General features: G+C 39.6%; 3 protein-coding genes across 5 annotated transcripts in view; all 3 read left to right on the top strand.

The window, feature by feature from the left end:
- The window catches only part of LOC123986398 (rho guanine nucleotide exchange factor TIAM1-like), a 45,795-nt gene extending 39,421 nt beyond the window's left edge, over window positions 1–6,374 (top strand). For all 3 annotated transcript variants that reach the window (XM_046074634.1, XM_046074636.1, XM_046074635.1), the window contains exons 24-27: window positions 1,686–1,791; window positions 1,929–2,016; window positions 2,143–2,315; window positions 4,671–6,374. In XM_046074634.1, coding sequence (XP_045930590.1) covers window positions 1,686–1,791; window positions 1,929–2,016; window positions 2,143–2,315; window positions 4,671–5,203 — 900 coding nt within the window. In that variant the 3' untranslated portion in view covers window positions 5,204–6,374. The remainder of the gene's footprint in view (window positions 1–1,685; window positions 1,792–1,928; window positions 2,017–2,142; window positions 2,316–4,670) is intronic.
- A 5,352-nt stretch (window positions 6,375–11,726) lies between these two features.
- Window positions 11,727–12,954, top strand: LOC123986403 (claudin-17-like). Its single transcript, XM_046074642.1, has one exon. The coding sequence runs from the start codon at window positions 11,856–11,858 to the stop codon at window positions 12,543–12,545; it is 690 nt and encodes a 229-aa protein (XP_045930598.1). The 5' UTR covers window positions 11,727–11,855; the 3' UTR covers window positions 12,546–12,954.
- A 1,645-nt stretch (window positions 12,955–14,599) lies between these two features.
- LOC123986401 (claudin-8-like) lies at window positions 14,600–15,722 on the top strand. Its single transcript, XM_046074640.1, has one exon. The coding sequence runs from the start codon at window positions 14,621–14,623 to the stop codon at window positions 15,494–15,496; it is 876 nt and encodes a 291-aa protein (XP_045930596.1). The 5' UTR covers window positions 14,600–14,620; the 3' UTR covers window positions 15,497–15,722.
- Window positions 15,723–16,857: the final 1,135 nt, after the last annotated feature.

Consider the following 16,857-nt stretch of genomic DNA (forward strand, 5'->3'; position numbering starts at 1 on the left):
GTGTGTGTGTGTGTGTGTGTGTGTGTGTGTGTATATATGAAGTGTTCTCTTGCTAGTACACCCACTCCCTTTAACACTTGAGTGGATGGCTTTGTTTGCTACATACAATGAGTCAACTAGTTGTTGGCCATACTGAGTTTGGTGAGGTGTTATTTGGATAAAGCTGTTTTTTTAAATCAGTAAACACATTATTTCCGCCCACTTGTGGCTGCCTGCTTAGATAAAACATTGGTCAACAAAAAGCATGAAACAGTCCAGTCCTTTTGACTTGGCTGTAGGTCATTTCTAATACAAGACAAAGTAAAACAAACACTAACTGGGTCTGAGTTTGCACAAGATGAACATGTTTATATCAGAGTTACCCAGTTAATATCAACAATATAAGTTAATCCAGTTTCAAATAAACAGTAAAGGCTACTACTGTCAATTACAGACCATAAACAAACTTACTTGTGTTGTATACACTAAAAATTGGTACTCATTAGTGGTTTACTCATCAGGAAAGTACAAAAAAAATGCACGAGATACCAGGGAACTGTTGCAATAAGTGTTCTTTATCGGTCATTCCAGCCAAAACCGATCCCAATTTTAAGGCCTTCCTGGATGAGCGCAACCCCAAGCAGCAGCACTCTTCCACCCTGGAGTCCTACCTGATCAAACCGATCCAGAGGGTGCTGAAGTATCCCCTTCTGCTGAAGGAGCTCTACTCACTCACAGACCCAGACAGTGAGGAACACTACCACCTGGATGGTAAGACTCGGTCACAAGGCTGACTGAGAAGATGAAATCATTTTGACAGGGGGGAACACAGGTGATTGCATACAGTCATAACAATTAAACGCTAAGCACGTTCTCTTCTGCTCGTCTGCAGTTGCCATGAAAGCCATGAACAAAGTTGCAAGCCACATCAATGAGATGCAGAAGATCCATGAGGAGTTTGGAGCAGTGTTCGATCAGCTCATCACGGAACAAAGTGGTGAAAAGAAAGAGGTAGGTTTGACAAAAGTGGCTTGGCTCTGTTCTATCAATTAACAAGTACATGTGGGATGACTATTTTGTTGCTTCTGCCAGGTTGCTGATCTGTCCATGGGTGACCTGCTACTCCACACCAGTGTGACCTGGATCAACCCTCCTGCCTCCTTAGGAAAATGGAAGAAAGATCCCCAGATGGCTACATTTGGTATGTCAGGGAGTTTCCTACATGATTATGTTTTCAGTATGACAGAATATGATTGTCATGTTTATTTCCTCCTTTTATTAAATAAACACTATTGTTCCCTGCAAAATTACATTTTGATTTGACAAGTCACCTTAGGTTTCAGTGATAACTGATGTGCCATTGTTTTTTAGTGTTCAAAACAGCAGTGGTCTTTGTATGCAAGGATGGATCCAAGCAGAAAAAGAAAATGGTACGTTTTCACACAAACAAGAAGTCATCAGCAACACCAAAGCCCATTTAAAATTTGACTTATTTTGTTACAGCATTGTAAATTCATGTGCCATGGGCCTTAAAGCTGATTAGAACTGGATGAATCTCATTTCACGAGTGTGCAATGCAAATACAATGTGCACACCCTCATTCCCTCACTCACCTCAACCTACACATGCACACCCAACCACACACATGCACACACAGACAATATAAACAAAACTAACACAAAATGTCTTTATTTGAATGCTTGTAGGGTGGCTCCCATCGTGTGTCTGTATCTTCAGAAGAAAAAGACCCCTTCAGATTCCGTCACATGATCCCAACTGATGCCCTTCAAGTCAGATCCTTGGCCAATGCAGGTAGATTACAAAATGAATAATGTACAGAGCTGGACTGAAATACTGATGTTTTGTTCTTCTAAATCTAGAAATTATTATTTCAGAATGTCTTACCAGATTGCTCTGAGCATGAGATCACATGTATGTGTCTTCCTCAGATGGCGAGGGCTCTGCTGTGTGTGAGATTGTTCACACAAAGTCAGAGTCAGAGGGACGGCCAGAGAGGACATTACAGCTCTGCTGTAGGTGAGGATCTCTTCTAATGGATGTTGAATTCCACTGGAGATTGAAGCTCGTGTGTCACTGATACAGTCCTGTCTGCTGCTATCTATAGAGTGACAAACTGATAACATGCCCTTCTTTCTCCCTCAGCTCCCCAGAGAGTAGAAAAGACTTTCTGAAGACAGTCCATTCAGTCTTGAGGGAAAAGCACCGCCGCCAGCTCCTAAAAACAGAGAGTTTACCCCTCAACCAGCAGTATGTGCCCTTTGGAGGAAAGCGCCTCTGTGCCCTGAAGGGAGCCCGTCCTGCCATAAATAGAGCAGGTAAATGCCAGTCTGTGGCTGCATTCACCCTACAGCTCCAAGTGTCCCAATTGTGAATTTGTTCCTTCCTACCTGACACAGATAGGATGCATTGGTGTACATGAATAGATGTTTTGGTGTAGTGTGAACAAAAACAAAGTTGAATCTAAGCTTTTCATTTATGGTTTCACCACATTTATAGATTTAATTATTATGTGAGGAGAAACCTACAAACTACAGGTAGCCTAATTAGGGCTGGCCCGAATGCCATTTTTTGAGCTTTGAAGCTTCGATAGTAATTAAGAGCGAATAATCAAAGCTAAAACTAAATTTTAACTTTGTTATGGCTAGGCTAGAAGACCCAAGTGCAGGACTAAGAAAGGTAGTAGTTACACAAAAGAGGAATATTTATTGCAGGTTTTAAGGGATCAGATATTGAGTCGGGGAAGAGGTAGAGTGAAAATAAATGCGTGCCGAACCAGGTTGGTGGCAGCTGTACAGTGCAGGGGAACCGTATCTGAGAGTCTAGAATGCGATCCGAGCCGGTCCAGAGAAGAATCCAGGAATAGTTTAGCCAGGGAGTGCAGACGGAATAGACAACACGTCATTAAACAGAATTCATTTTTAACTTTTAGTATGCTATAATAAGTAATTATAGCATACTAAATGTTCCTTTTCTACAACCGGCCTATTATTTAAATATGTTCATTATGTTGTTGTAGCCTACAGTTTAACCAACTGATTAATATTAAAATGTATATAATTTAACTGCCATTGTCATCTCTCAGTTTAAAAGTGCTACCACACAGCTGAGGGCCTAATTTTTCCCTTTGACGTGAACTGGAGGCTACATTTACTGCTGTGTGCGCAGGTCAGGCGCGCATAAAAAACACCCTCAACATTCGAATGTGTGCCAAACGATTGAATATTCAGGTCCAGCCCTACAGGTTATATCGTAATTTTAGGAAAAGGTAACATAACAGACGGTCTTAGATAGATTTTCAATGCTCGTAGCATATTGTACTGAACGTTGTGCTGTTATTGCTCGCTGTTGATTAACCGTCACACTACTTTTTCTTGTCAGTGTTTCCTCTATATGCATTCCGCGGCTGAAATTTCCCACGATCATCAAACTATGCGCTACAAATGTTTTCACTCGCACACTGTGCGAGCACGGCAGCACTCAACGCTCGGCTCGCTGCGTCTACTTGACAGATGGTGTTATAAGAGCAGCGTAACTCTGAATCTGGAGGTGCGTAGCGATTGTTTGATTGTCCGAGCGGCAGAAAGTGACGATGAACGCGAGCGGAGGAAAATATAAATAAGTATAATGTGCTGTGTCTGTTACAGTGTGTTAGCTTCTCAAGACCAAGAAAAGTCTGTTTCCCACCTGCTGGAAAAGTGAAGCTAGCTAACATCTCCCCTCCCCTTCAGACTGCGTAGCTGAGCAGGAAAGCTTCTACAGCAGATAACGTTAAAATAGCTGTTATGTAAGTTAACATTAGCTCAATTCATAGAAAGTAACTGGAAGCTGTATTTTATTACTGCCTACTTGTCCAATGTTGAGAACATCAGATACAAACTTAGACTAAACTGGTGTAGCCTGCAGCTCTGTCCTGGACAGACTGATTAAATAATTTTTCAGTCTGAAAAAGTGGATTTGGAAAAGAAAGGACGGTGGTGACGGGAGGAGCTGAGGTTAGTAAAGCTAATTAGTGATGCAAACTAGTCCTTTTAAGCTAATGAGGAGACGTTTCTTTTTGGATTTTAATGTTCAAATAAAATGCACATCAGAAGGGAGGTTTCTCATGTTGCCTATTTTTTATGTTAATGTCTACAGATAAATGTCAGAAGCTGTTAAATGAAGACACAAAAGGCAAACATGAACAGTCGTATCTATAATGATTCTGAAGTCGTATTAACAGGGTTTTCCTGCCGTTAAGGCTTAGGGATGATACCCAAAACATGCTGTGCCATCACTGTAATATCATTGTGGCACAACAGAACCAACCAAATTACTTTCTCCAGATCTAAAGGTTGTAGTTTCTTCAATAGACTGATCTTTGGTGGTGTTTATTTATTATCTGCTCTAGCTTTTTCAACTATTTGTTCAGCGATATGGTGAAAATATTGGCCCCAATATGATGTGAAATTACATATTTTTCATTGGAAAACACAACATTTTCTTGGGAGCTCACATTAAACTGGGAACACAATGTAGTTTTAAGCTATTCTAAGCATGCTCGTGGACACAAGAGCAAAGTTGCTGAGACATGTTGAAACACTGAAGTTTACTTATTTTGTGAAGTGTTAACTTAGTCATTCATATTATTCATGTGTTTAATTTCCTGGGTTTTTTTTTTAATTTTTTTGTAGCATCTGCCCCAACTAGGACTCTAGGCAGGAGGAAGTTAGTGCGCAACCGTTTCACCATAGACACGGACATTGTTTTTGATGGTGAGCCTGAACAGGACCTTGCTTCACCACAGGAGCCTGACTCAAATAGGCTGCAGCAGGACAACGAAACAGATCAGCAGCAGTCTGAGTTAGCAGGTGACACAGACCGCTGGGTAGAAGAACAGTTTGACCTAGAAGAATACGAGGACCAGGAAGAGGTGAAGGAGACTGACATTCTTAGTGATGATGATGACGAGTTCTGCCAGACACCCAGAACGCCGTCCGCTGAGGCTGACCTGGAGGCACCCGTCATGGCTTTGTCCTTGGAGAGTGAAGAAACGGAGAAGAGCGAGAGCCTTAAGTCCCAAACGGTCAGTGAGACACCTGATGATGTGAAGCAGAGCATTGTGATCGATGACAACGTGGAGGACCGAAAGCAAACGGAGAAGGATGAGATTTGGGTACGAAGGGGGCAATCAGGTTCATCCCAGATTGTGGCACATAAAAACTGAAGAGGACAGACCGACAGCGAGTTTCAGACAGCTTTACATGGGCTCCATAAAGATCGTCATCAAAAATCAGTCTTCACAAACAATGCATGGGCATTGACGTATATCGCACAGCTAGTAGAAGATATATCCTTCCTTACCTTACTTTTGCTGAGTGCTTTTTGTACAGGTAAGATGATCAGTGGAGCAATACAGGAATCTATGAGGGAGCTTTATCCCAAATCATAATGCTGTTACATAGAAGTCAAATGTAAGCTTTGAGAGATGAACTAAGAGTACAATCATGGAATCTAATCAGTTTCTTTGATTGGCATGGTTTGCACATTTGGGCAGCATTCTATAGTCCTGCCTGCTGTTGCCAAATTTGGGTATTGTGAGAGCATTAATTTTTGTTTTGTCTGTGTGACTCAGAGATATTATCATAGATAAGGGCTGTATATTATTTGTCCTTAAAGAAATAGAATAAATAATTGCAAGACAGCCTTGTCTTGCATAGTTTACTGTACTTGTACATTTTCACATGAATATACACTGACATGTTTGGGAACAAATTTCCTGTTTATGTATAATGATTTTGATCACTTGTTTTACAGACTTTAAGCTATCATTTTAGCCTGGAAAATGTTTTTTTTTTTGTTGTTGTTACATTTAATAGCGGAATTATGTAATAGCCCCCTGTGTCACAGAGGCAAGGGGATTTTAATTTGTTTTAACTTAACTTAATCCTGTTTTACTTGAATTTGCTGTTTCATGTTTTTGTTTACTGTGAAACCATTTTCTTGTATTTTTCCTTTTTGCTCTTCAGTATTGCCATTTAAAGAATGCTTAATGTTGCATTTCATTCTTAACACTTTGTGTGCACACTGTATTGTAGAGAATTTGCTCATCAGCTATTTTAAAAGGTCTTGTGTGTTTAAAAAGATTGTTCACTGGTAATGGATTACAAAGCAATGTTTTTATTTATTCATTAACTTAATTTGTAAGCAAGTAAAACATTTTTTGACAAATAGTCCAAATTTGCTCAAGCAATCAAGGGGAAAGACTAGCAGTATGCCTGAACAGTGAAAGAAATCATACTTGTAAAAAAACTCATTGTGCTACTAAGACTGCATTTTTATTACTGTGTATATATAAAAATGTATTGATATCATAATAAATACAGTTGTTTCCTACTTAAAAATAATGGCACCTCTACAGTGATTCATTGGTTTGTGTGGTTTTACACAACTGCCTTACTTATTCCCTGCAAAACAATTGTTATGTGAGAAGAACAAATGCCCAGTGTGTTCAGACATACCTCAGCCGGACTAAGCAACTAATCCTGAAACAAAGACAAATTGCAATTCCAGACCAAAAGGGACACTAAAATTTCAGAAGACATTATGAGACATTTTGTGTGTTTGCAAGGCACGGCTGATTAGTTGTCTGGATGATGGTGAAGGAGCTAAAACCCCTATTATCATAGAAAGGATAAAGGAATGTCTTTAGTTGACATGTAATTTTCACTTAATGGACAGTTGAGCAGTTGATGAGGAAGGAGATACCATGTATGATCATGGTTCTGTACTACAAAGCAAATTCAACAGATTTCTTTTTAATATCTGCCTTCACTAACCCTAACAATCAGAATAAGTGGTCACACGAAGCAAGTTATCAACTCTGTAAGTCAACCTATGGTTTCCCAATCCTGTTATTGTTCACATAAAAGAGGCGGTGTTAGCATTATAAGACCAATCGTAAACATGGACACGGATCTACTGGCAGCAGAGCGGCATATTTTACAAACGTAGAGCAAACTATAATATCAGACAAATACAACATAGGCTTAGTTAAAACACACAATCCAGGCTAAAAGCAACACAGCTGCAGCTGCCACATGCAGGAAGAAAATCGCCAACAGTATGAATGCCTAAGTGAACAGGCGTTTAATATGAATGTGTTATGGCAATTTCATCCTTATTCTTTCAGCTCGGCTGTGTGTCGGCGTTTCAACATTAAAAGCCACAAGCACTGTATAACTGGTCGTTAAATTCGCTTTCATGAACTTCACATCGGATTCATTTATTTAACACACTCAATGTTCCAAATATTATTCTAAATAAACTTCATTAAGCAGCGAAACAAAAAGACCATTCTTGCCATAAAAAGTGCTCAAATAGGCTACTGGTTGAAAGTGTATTCCTACATTTACTGAAAACATTAACCGCACCCAAATAGCAAAAAAAGTGGGGAGCTACATGACCAGTCTCTATAGCCTAATATAAGAAACAAATTCCTATTAAACGTAATATGAATAGGCTTACCAAACTACATGCTCATAATATTCAACATAAGAAAAATTAAACCCATTTATTTTTACAAATGTGACAAATGGGAGCAAATAAAAAATATAAAACACATTTCAAAGCAGTGAGTGGACTGTCATATCGTACCAGACTTTAGTACTACAATGCGTTTGTGTATGATTATATTGCTATACAAAAGCATCTACGCATCACCCACAGCAAAGTATGTGTGATCTTCTATAGATGGTAATAGTAGATGGTGCTTTTATAGAGTTGATTATCTCCAACATAACCTGCTCCAGAGAAGACTAGCCATTCAGCACAAGTTACCATGGCAATGTACCCTGGTAAGAAGTGAAACTGCCATTGTAGGACTGAAAACTTAACCCTTTACCTCGCTAAGGTCTAATCCTGCTTTGTAGTTTAGGCCTCTGGGCTCAGTAACTGAACTACATAAGAGAACAAACAAACAAACAAAAACTCTCACCCACTTTCAGTGTTAATGACAGGTATGTATGAAAATGACCAAAAACAAAACATCTCATCACTTGTACTCTCCTAAATAAAAGGGTGTTTTAGGCATAATAAATATAAGTGATGAGACAGTTTACTCCCGTAATACCTATGAACATCCCTCATTCATATTCAGTATGTTATCATACAGTAGTAGTAAAATCCATAAGAAGTAAAATAGATGAGCCAACAGAAAGCTAACTTTACCAATTAATTATTTTGCCACACTAGTGGTGCTGCTATAGAAGACAAGCTTCTATTTTCATCGTTTTCAACTTGCTGTTAGGCAATAACATAGCTATTATTGTAGCATGGCTGCATATGACAAAGACACTACAATCTATATGGCTCATTCCCCTTCACCTCTCCCACAACACGTTCTGGTGAATTTGTGATGGGAAATGATCATTTCAGATTCTCCGGGCATCGGCGTAGATCTGCAGCAATGCTGAGATGGGACACGGTTGCTTTGCCGGGCCGCCCAGGTAGATTAATAGCCGCCCAAGTAAATTTGGCGAGCCATTTTAAAATCGTTCTTGATTGCAGCGTTGCGCAGAGCATATTCGCTCCGCACATCCTCTCACTCTGTCGCTCTCTCTGTCTTTCTCTCTCGCAAACACTGACAACAGACACGTCTGTGAATTGAATGGTTGGTATCATAAACACCGCTGCACATATCTGTCCAGCACAATGCTGTCAATGTCGGAGACCCATCTTCAAAACAGTTATTAGCAAGCATGTAAGGAGCTTAGCTAATAAGGAGAGCTATGTTAACTTTGGAAAACAGCTGTCGAAGTTACCACGCTGTATAACTGGTAGTCTACAGGTGCGTTTGAGATAACTGGCTGACTTTCGCCGACTTGGTAGATTGGGGAATAAAAACAGCGCCGTCAAGTCAGACACAATCTACCTCCGATAAACTGCGTGACTTTACTCAGTCCTTGTTCCCACGAGGTCTAGTGACGTTTTGCAGCGCAGGTGTTGTGCCGTATTCTGCATGCCTCCCGTGAATTGCATATACCTCGAGGTGGATGCAAATTTCGGTAGGTAGCCTACAATATCTGTTTTGCCGAATTATACAATTCACTTCTTAAGGTCCTTATAAGACACTTTGCTTTTTGAACGCGGTTAACGCCACATGTTTTTGCTGAATCTCAAGAAATGGTACTTTTACTAAGTGTAATAATATATTAACGATTAACGTTCATAATATATATACTGGTCATTTATCACTATTGATAAACTCCACAAAGAATAGTATAGCGTTTAAAAGCAGAACTTAAATGCATTTTCCTACAATTCTCGGCAGGCATGCAAAATTGGGCATAACACCTGTGACAGTCGACTGTTACTACCTAGTAGGTGAGGGAAGGAAATGGTCATTACATACATTACATACAAGTAACTTCTTTTAAAATATTTGTTGAGAAATGTTATATCAATCTATGGCTATCAGAGGTGTGTGGAATAGCCAAAAACTGCACTCAAGAACTGTTACTCTGCAAAAACAAGTACTTAAGTAGGCTACTGTATATGTAATCACTGTCATCAAAACAACTATTTGAGTTAGAGTACAAAAATATTTACTGGATAAATTACTTGAGTTTCAAGTAACTTAAGAAATAAAAATAAATAAAAGCACTGGGACACTGCTCGTACACTCTTAGTTTGAATATTTACATTCTGGCAGAAACTTGGAGTAGTAGTTTTGAAGCATGATATACTGTGTATCTATTTATTATTAAACATATTAGCATTAACACAACAGACACTGCTCTCTGTCAACTCAGTGTCAACACAGTCCTCTGATGAACTGACTTCACTGTGCAATACATCTTCAACTCTAAATATCAGCTGCTAGCACTACTTGAAAGCCATGATACAATTCTGTAGCTTCAGCCATTCTGCCATAAACAAAGTCACGTGGATGCGAGACTGCGGTACGATAACAAAGCACTAGCAGACTAGGGACCAGCTGACCACCTACCTCTTAACAGATCATGAATGCATAAAATAATAAATGAATAAAAGTAGCATGATGAATGTTTCCAAATTTAACATAGTAAAAGTAATGATTTTTCTCTAAAAATCTACTCAATTCAGAGTAAAGGTATGATGCATTAAAAGTACTTTGACGTGTACAATTTACTGAAAAACAGTACTTGAGTACATGTAACTTATTACTACCTCCCTCTGATGTCTTTAAATCTATTGTGGTCCAGGAATGTGTAATCATATTTACACTCAGCAGGTGGTGCAGTCTGTTGTCGATGTACATGACTTACCAGCACTAATTTGTCCCTGTGTGTGTGTAAAAAACTAAATAAATAAAACATACTTCAATTTGCATCATACTTTTTATTAAATCCATCTCATATCAATATCCGAAACAACAGGACTGTCAGTTTAGAGGTCACATATCTACAGAAATTACTTCATAACATGTTTTGATTATACATGTGTTTGAGTTCACAGCTCAAGGGTTTCTTAGCATGACTGTTTCTGTTTACATTTAAACCAGCAGAGGATGTGACGATATTATCACTCAGCAAACCTGTTCTTCAGGCTTTACAGTTTCTGTTCCTGTTTTATGACCGCTCCTGCTACACCTCTCTCTCACCATCTCTCTTCTTTTGTGTTACCTTTCCTAGACCAACCAAAGTTTGAATAAAGGAGTGGCTCTTGTTAACAACTGTGAAATACCCTGTTTTGAAAGATTTCCTTCTCTGCATCAGACCATGTTTAAAGAATTTTTAGTATTTGTAAACCAAGTTAAAATTGACATTTTGTGGCAACAGACAAGCCAGTTGAATAGGAAAACCCCTCTATAAGCTGATCAACTGACTGATGATTGATTTTTACTCGCTTTTTTTTTTTTTTAACTATGTCAATTCTCCATCCTTAATGAAGACAATCAACAGGCCTCACACTAAAGCACTGTAAAAGTTTACAGATTTATCAGAAACTCCCTTCAAGAAACCAATTTACAATAATGTATTGTGTCACTGTAATTGATGCCCATAGCCCACGCACAACGACAGAACAAGAATGGGTCAAAGAAGAGTGGCCAGTATGTGCTTATTTGGGAAGTAAATGTGATAAAATTGCTGATTTTCTGGAGAGCGGACATGTGTTGGCGTTGGGAAATAGGACCATGGCTTATCCTGACAAGCTGACAGGCATCAACAATGGGTGTGTGTGTTGCCCGTTAGGGCGACCGCACATCCAGTTCTTCTTCTTTCTTCTGCCATATTTCAGTCCAGGGTTGGACTGATTTTGAAAAAAGGAAAAAAAAAAACGTTATTACAAAACAGTTTTTTTGCAGTGTCCTTTATCCATAATGTAAATGCAGCGAGATTACTTGCCATTGGGTGAATCAGGTTCAGTACGGCATTACACTACAATAAAGGCCGATGAAAACTTGGTTTCTCCAAAATGTCAACTTTTCAAAATGAGTAAGGACATCAATTTGATTTTATCCAATTTTGTGTGAAGAGGTTTTACAAGCCATAGATGTATGACTAAGATCTTGGGCTTGGTCATGTATACTTGAAAGTCAACAAAACTGAATTCGCAAGTTTTATCCATGGCAGCATAGTCATACTCTTTTCAATGGCGCCATTCATGCATGATGAGAAATGATAACAAATGCTAACAGCTGTTTGTTTTTCAGAGAAAACAAATGAGGTTTTTTGTTGCATCTGAAACACTGGTATTCTCAAGGTCAAGTCAACACAAACCAGTAGGATGACATTGCAGGATATTATCACAGGCTTACAGCTCTGTAAAACAGACAGATTGAATATTCTTTTCATTAGATGACAGACGACAGACCAAACTGCACTTCTCTCTGAGCCATGAGAGCAAAGTTAGAGGTCTTAGCCCTGGTCCTGGGCTTTATCGGCCTGTTTGGGACTATAACCGTCACTGTCCTGCCCACATGGAGGGTCTCTGCCTTCATTGGCGCCAATCTCATCGTCATGGAAGAGCTCTGGGTGGGTTTGTGGATGGACTGCTACAGACAAATCAACATCAGGATGCAGTGCAAGGTGTATGACTCAGTGCTAATTCTTCCACCAGAGCTGCAGGCAGCCAGGAGTCTCATGTGTGTCTCCATAGTCCTGGTTGTCATCTCTCTGTTGGTCACAGGATGTGGGACCCAGAAGAGCAACTGTTGTGGTGACAATATAAAGAGCAAGAACATTACCCTGGCCTTAGGGGGCAGTTTGTTTCTGCTTTCCTTTCTGACAACACTCATCCCTGTCAGCTGGGTGGGCTATACCATCATAAGCAACTATTACAACCCAACACTGCTGGATGCTGAGAAACGGGAGCTGGGGAGTGCCCTCTTTATTGGCTGGGCCACCTCTGGTATTCTGCTCATCACTGGGATCATCCTTCTAGTCAGTTACAGCAAACGTAGAGAAAAGATGGAAAAGCCCTTCACTGACACCTATCTTATGGCAGCGAGGGATGTACAGAAAGAGGAGAGCGTGTACCTGGAGAGGACGCCATCCAGCTCTTATAAGCATCAACAATATGTGTAAAGAACTGTACTGTACTGCCTGAAATTTGCAAATTCCACTCTGCTTATCTAACATTTTAAAGATGCTGCCTGAGGAAGGTCACAAGATGATGTTAAGAGTGTTTAAATTCTGTATAAATATGGGTATTTATTTTCACTATGAAAACATTTTAATCACTGGGACTGTTAAAATGACTAATGTACTTTATGTTCTTATTGCAAAATGAATAGTTCTCATCTTCATTGTTTGTATTTGCCCACAACCTTCACTGCTGCACTCAAAATATTTGAGTGATATTTGTTGTACATATAAAACTATTCGTTCTTGGATTTGCTTATCTGTCATTAATGTAATTAGTCTGTTTACAAATAATTGTTTTTTTTGTAATTCTATTCTAATATACCACTTTTATTGTGCTTTTATGATTTAATTTGTCAACTGTTCTTAATCCTTTTGATTTGGTAATATCTCATAGCCAAACCCGTCAACAAATAGATCAATAAAGGTTTGATTCTAGCTGAATAATAAAAACTTGCATGCACAGATTATCTGCAAACACAGTTTTTATGTTCATGAGGGCTGGAAGACTTCAGTGTGGCTGTGACAAGGTGAGAACTGTTGAGACAATACTGAAACAGACAATACTGTGTTACAATGAAACCAATCCTGCTCAAGTTTCTGTGCTCAACGCCTTTTTTTCAGCTCAGGTCACATGTAAAGGAGTAGACGGTTTGATCTGTGATTGGTTTGAGAGAGACAACATATTGGTAACTTCTGCACATCGATGCAGCTACCACCTACCCATAAATTTACCTACATAAAAAGAATAACTGTGTGGTTAACTTGTTTCACATAATACTGTGTATCCAATTGTTCTAATTTTATACCAATTAACAAAGGCCACATTTAATTAGTAAATGTTAAGCTCCAGTTCCAACCAGTAATATAAATGAGACTTTATGTATTTTTACATTTAAGGTACCCTGTTTGCTCTCTAAATTATGTTGCCCCCTTTTCTGTGTAGTATTGAAAACGAGTTGAAATGTCTGCTGGCTAAACATACATTGATCATAGGGCTGGACGATATGGCCAAAAATTTTATCACGATAAAGATTTTCATATCTTTCGATATCGATAATTATCATGATAAGTATCAAATCGTTCTTTCTTTTGAGTTTAAAGGCTGATTTTTGCTCCTGAGTGGAAGTTGAAGAAACCTGATGGTTAACTGTGGTTTAAACTCTAAATTATGGTCAATACTAGATGCTAAACAGTAGATCACTTCGCAAATAATTATGATAAAATCTTTGTCAACAAATATGCACGAGTCAAATTAAGTAAAAGCTTTTTTCGGTCCCTTTTCCACCACAAAATAAACTTAAAATAATAATAGTCCTGCACTGGGGTCTGCTAGCCTAGCCGAAACAAAGTTAAAAACAAAGTTTTGGTAATAATAACTTGCTGTTTTAGTTAGCCTACGCTATGAGAATTAAGAAACAGAGCATTCCCTCTTTCTTTCTCTCTCTCACACGCACACACAGACAGTGACTCATACACACATGACCGCCATTATATCTTCCCCATCGCATTCTCCCTCATTCGTGTCATTGCCAGAACTTCGTGGGCATTCATCCTTCTTCTATCTATAAAATACATAGCTCTAGCTCGTGATATGACAGCCTACTTATCAACAGACGTTTAAACTATCGGCGTTGACTGTTGACCCCCCCCCCCGCCACCGCCGAAGCTTCAATTATTCACTGTTAATTACTATCGAAGCTTCAAAGCTCAGAAAATGCCATTCGTGCCAGGCCTACAAAATGACCCTGCATTACTATGCCTCATATGGTCAAATAAAAGACAATTTTAGTTAATAGTTAAAAGTGGCAATTGCATTTGCATTCAAAACAAGCAGCCCTCTTAGGTGTGTCCCCATTTATCTGACGGGAAGCAGCTCAACCAGTATGGTTGCATTGCATCATTAGCATATTTTGTGCATGTATAACTTCCTTGATTTGTCTTCTCCTCACAGTTGTGTCTTGAGCTGGGAAAGTGCAACCAAAGGTCTATTTTTGCCTCTCTGTGTGCTAGCCGCAATGGCCACATACACGGCTTACAGTGGCTACGGGAAGCCACCTCAATCTTACGCAGGCTCATACTATGATGAGAAGCAAGCCAAGGCCTATACAGATTATCAAGACTCTGTATATGAGGAAAAAAAGAGACTTGAGAAGAAGGACCGCCAGGAGGCCATCTATTGTGAGGTAGTGGCCCTCGTCATCGGTTTCATTGGACTAATCGGAGTGGCAGCAGTCACAGGCTTGCCGATGTGGAAGGTAACAGCCTTCATCCAGGAGAACATCATCGTCATGGAGACCCGCTGGGAGGGTTTGTGGATGAACTGCTACAGACAAGCTAACATTAGGATGCAGTGTAAGGTGTATGATTCCCTGCTATTTCTGCCCCCGGACCTCCAGGCTGCTAGGGGTCTCATGTGCAGCTCTGTGGCCCTGACCGCCATCGCTCTCGTCGTTTCAGCAGTGGGAATGAAGTGTACCAAAGTGGTGGACCATAGGGCTCGCACCAAGCATATTGTTCTTGTGTCTGGAGGCAGTCTGTTCCTCTTGGGCTGTCTCACTACCATAATCCCTGTGTCCTGGACAGCTAATGTCATCATCAGAGATTTCTACAACCCTCTGCTGATCGACGCCCAGCGCAGGGAGCTTGGGGAGGCCCTTTACATCGGCTGGGTGACCTCAGCTTTGCTTTTTGTTGCCGGAGTGATCCTGCTGTGCCGTCACGCTCCCCGCACCCAAGACCCAGAAGAGAGGATTGTATACAACCAAGACAGAAATATCTACCAACCTGCATACACATATCAGCCATACACGTACCAGCCAGCGTACACCTACCAGCCTGCCTACTCTGTGCCCCCACCAGGATCGGTAGCATACACACCAAGTCAGTACTAGTGAGGAAAATAAAACACAGAGACAATTTTGGACTCTTTAAAAATTAATTTGGCACATTTGAATGGCAAGAATCAACTGACTAATATGACCTAACTGGAAATGTTCAAATCCTTTATTACTTTCTTAAAGTTGGCTTAAAGTGTTTTACAGAAACTGAAATTCATTATGAAAGTGATTGTGTTTTAATGATGAACTTTGTGGAATTATTGCATTCTGTGTGCTTAATTTAAACTATATTATATCAGTCATTCGGGATAGTATTTTTAATCTGTAATAATACTGTTATCTTAGTTATCTGTAAATATTATAGTCTTTATAGCCCTTGCTAACATGTTATTTGAAAACAAATGATGCACTGGGCCTTTTTCAAATAATATGCCCCGAAATGTTTTGTTTTCACTGTTGAGTTTTGTTGTGAATGTATACTTTTTCTAAATATAAAGTCAATTGTGGTTTACAATAAAGGAATAAAGTGAAAGAGAACTTTGTTATTTTTGCTGTTGCCTAATTAACAAAGGTAAAGAAGGGTGAAGTATTGCTTAGATGGCGGCTAGTGTCTCACTTCCTGCCAAAAGCTCTAGAGTTTGTGTGGGACTGAAAAGTTCCTACTGAAACTGCTCCTGTTTCACTGTTGTGTAAATGTTAAGTTGGTATGTTCCCTCCATTGTTCTCAGCGGAAATGTGCCTAAACTGGTAAAACCTGATAGTTCACACTGGTCCACCCACAATGCAAAGCTGCCAAGAGATTTCATTTTAGCTACGCCAGAGTTGCAACTGCCAGCTTCATTCTGAGACCCAGACAAGAAATCCAATACTGACAGTGACACATGGGTACATAAGTACTTCCATCACACACACACACAAAAATGGTGTATACGTTTTACTAATATTTTGTGACTACAGTCCCATTTCAGTTAATTCCCTGTAACATAAAGGACTCCACATTATGGTGAATGATTATGAGTTCAAATAGGACAGACCCCAGGTTAAGCCCAAGAGTTGATTGCAGTCTATGATATCTATAGTTAGAACTGGCAAAATATTAACTTTCTTTATTTTTATATGCATATAGCTAGCCACAGGCTGGTCAGGTTTAAAATTCCATTTTTTAAAGCTTCCTTGTAAAGTGTAATCTGAGAATGTAAAGCGAGACTTCTGAATAAACAAAGTGTCAGCTAGGTAGGTGTACAAAGAAAAAAAGGCCCGGGGGAAGCCGTTTCCTAGCAACAGGTCGCAATTCCCACTCCTCCCATTCTGGTGTCCTTTCCACAGGGAGGAGGTAGTACAGGTTAGGATCAATGTGCTCCTCCTCCACTGGGATGCAAACCATTCCATAGAGCTAATCTACTGCTTCCTACTAT

Source organism: Micropterus dolomieu, linkage group LG17 (genome assembly GCF_021292245.1).
Source record: "Micropterus dolomieu isolate WLL.071019.BEF.003 ecotype Adirondacks linkage group LG17, ASM2129224v1, whole genome shotgun sequence".
In the NCBI taxonomy this organism is placed as follows: Eukaryota; Metazoa; Chordata; class Actinopteri; order Centrarchiformes; family Centrarchidae; genus Micropterus; species Micropterus dolomieu.

Excerpts from the sequence above, each read along its gene's own strand:
- LOC123986403 (XM_046074642.1), top strand. The coding sequence starts at position 11,856 with ATGAGAGCAAAGTTAGAGGTCTTAGCCCTGGTCCTGGGCTTTATCGGC.
- LOC123986401 (XM_046074640.1), top strand. The coding sequence starts at position 14,621 with ATGGCCACATACACGGCTTACAGTGGCTACGGGAAGCCACCTCAATCT.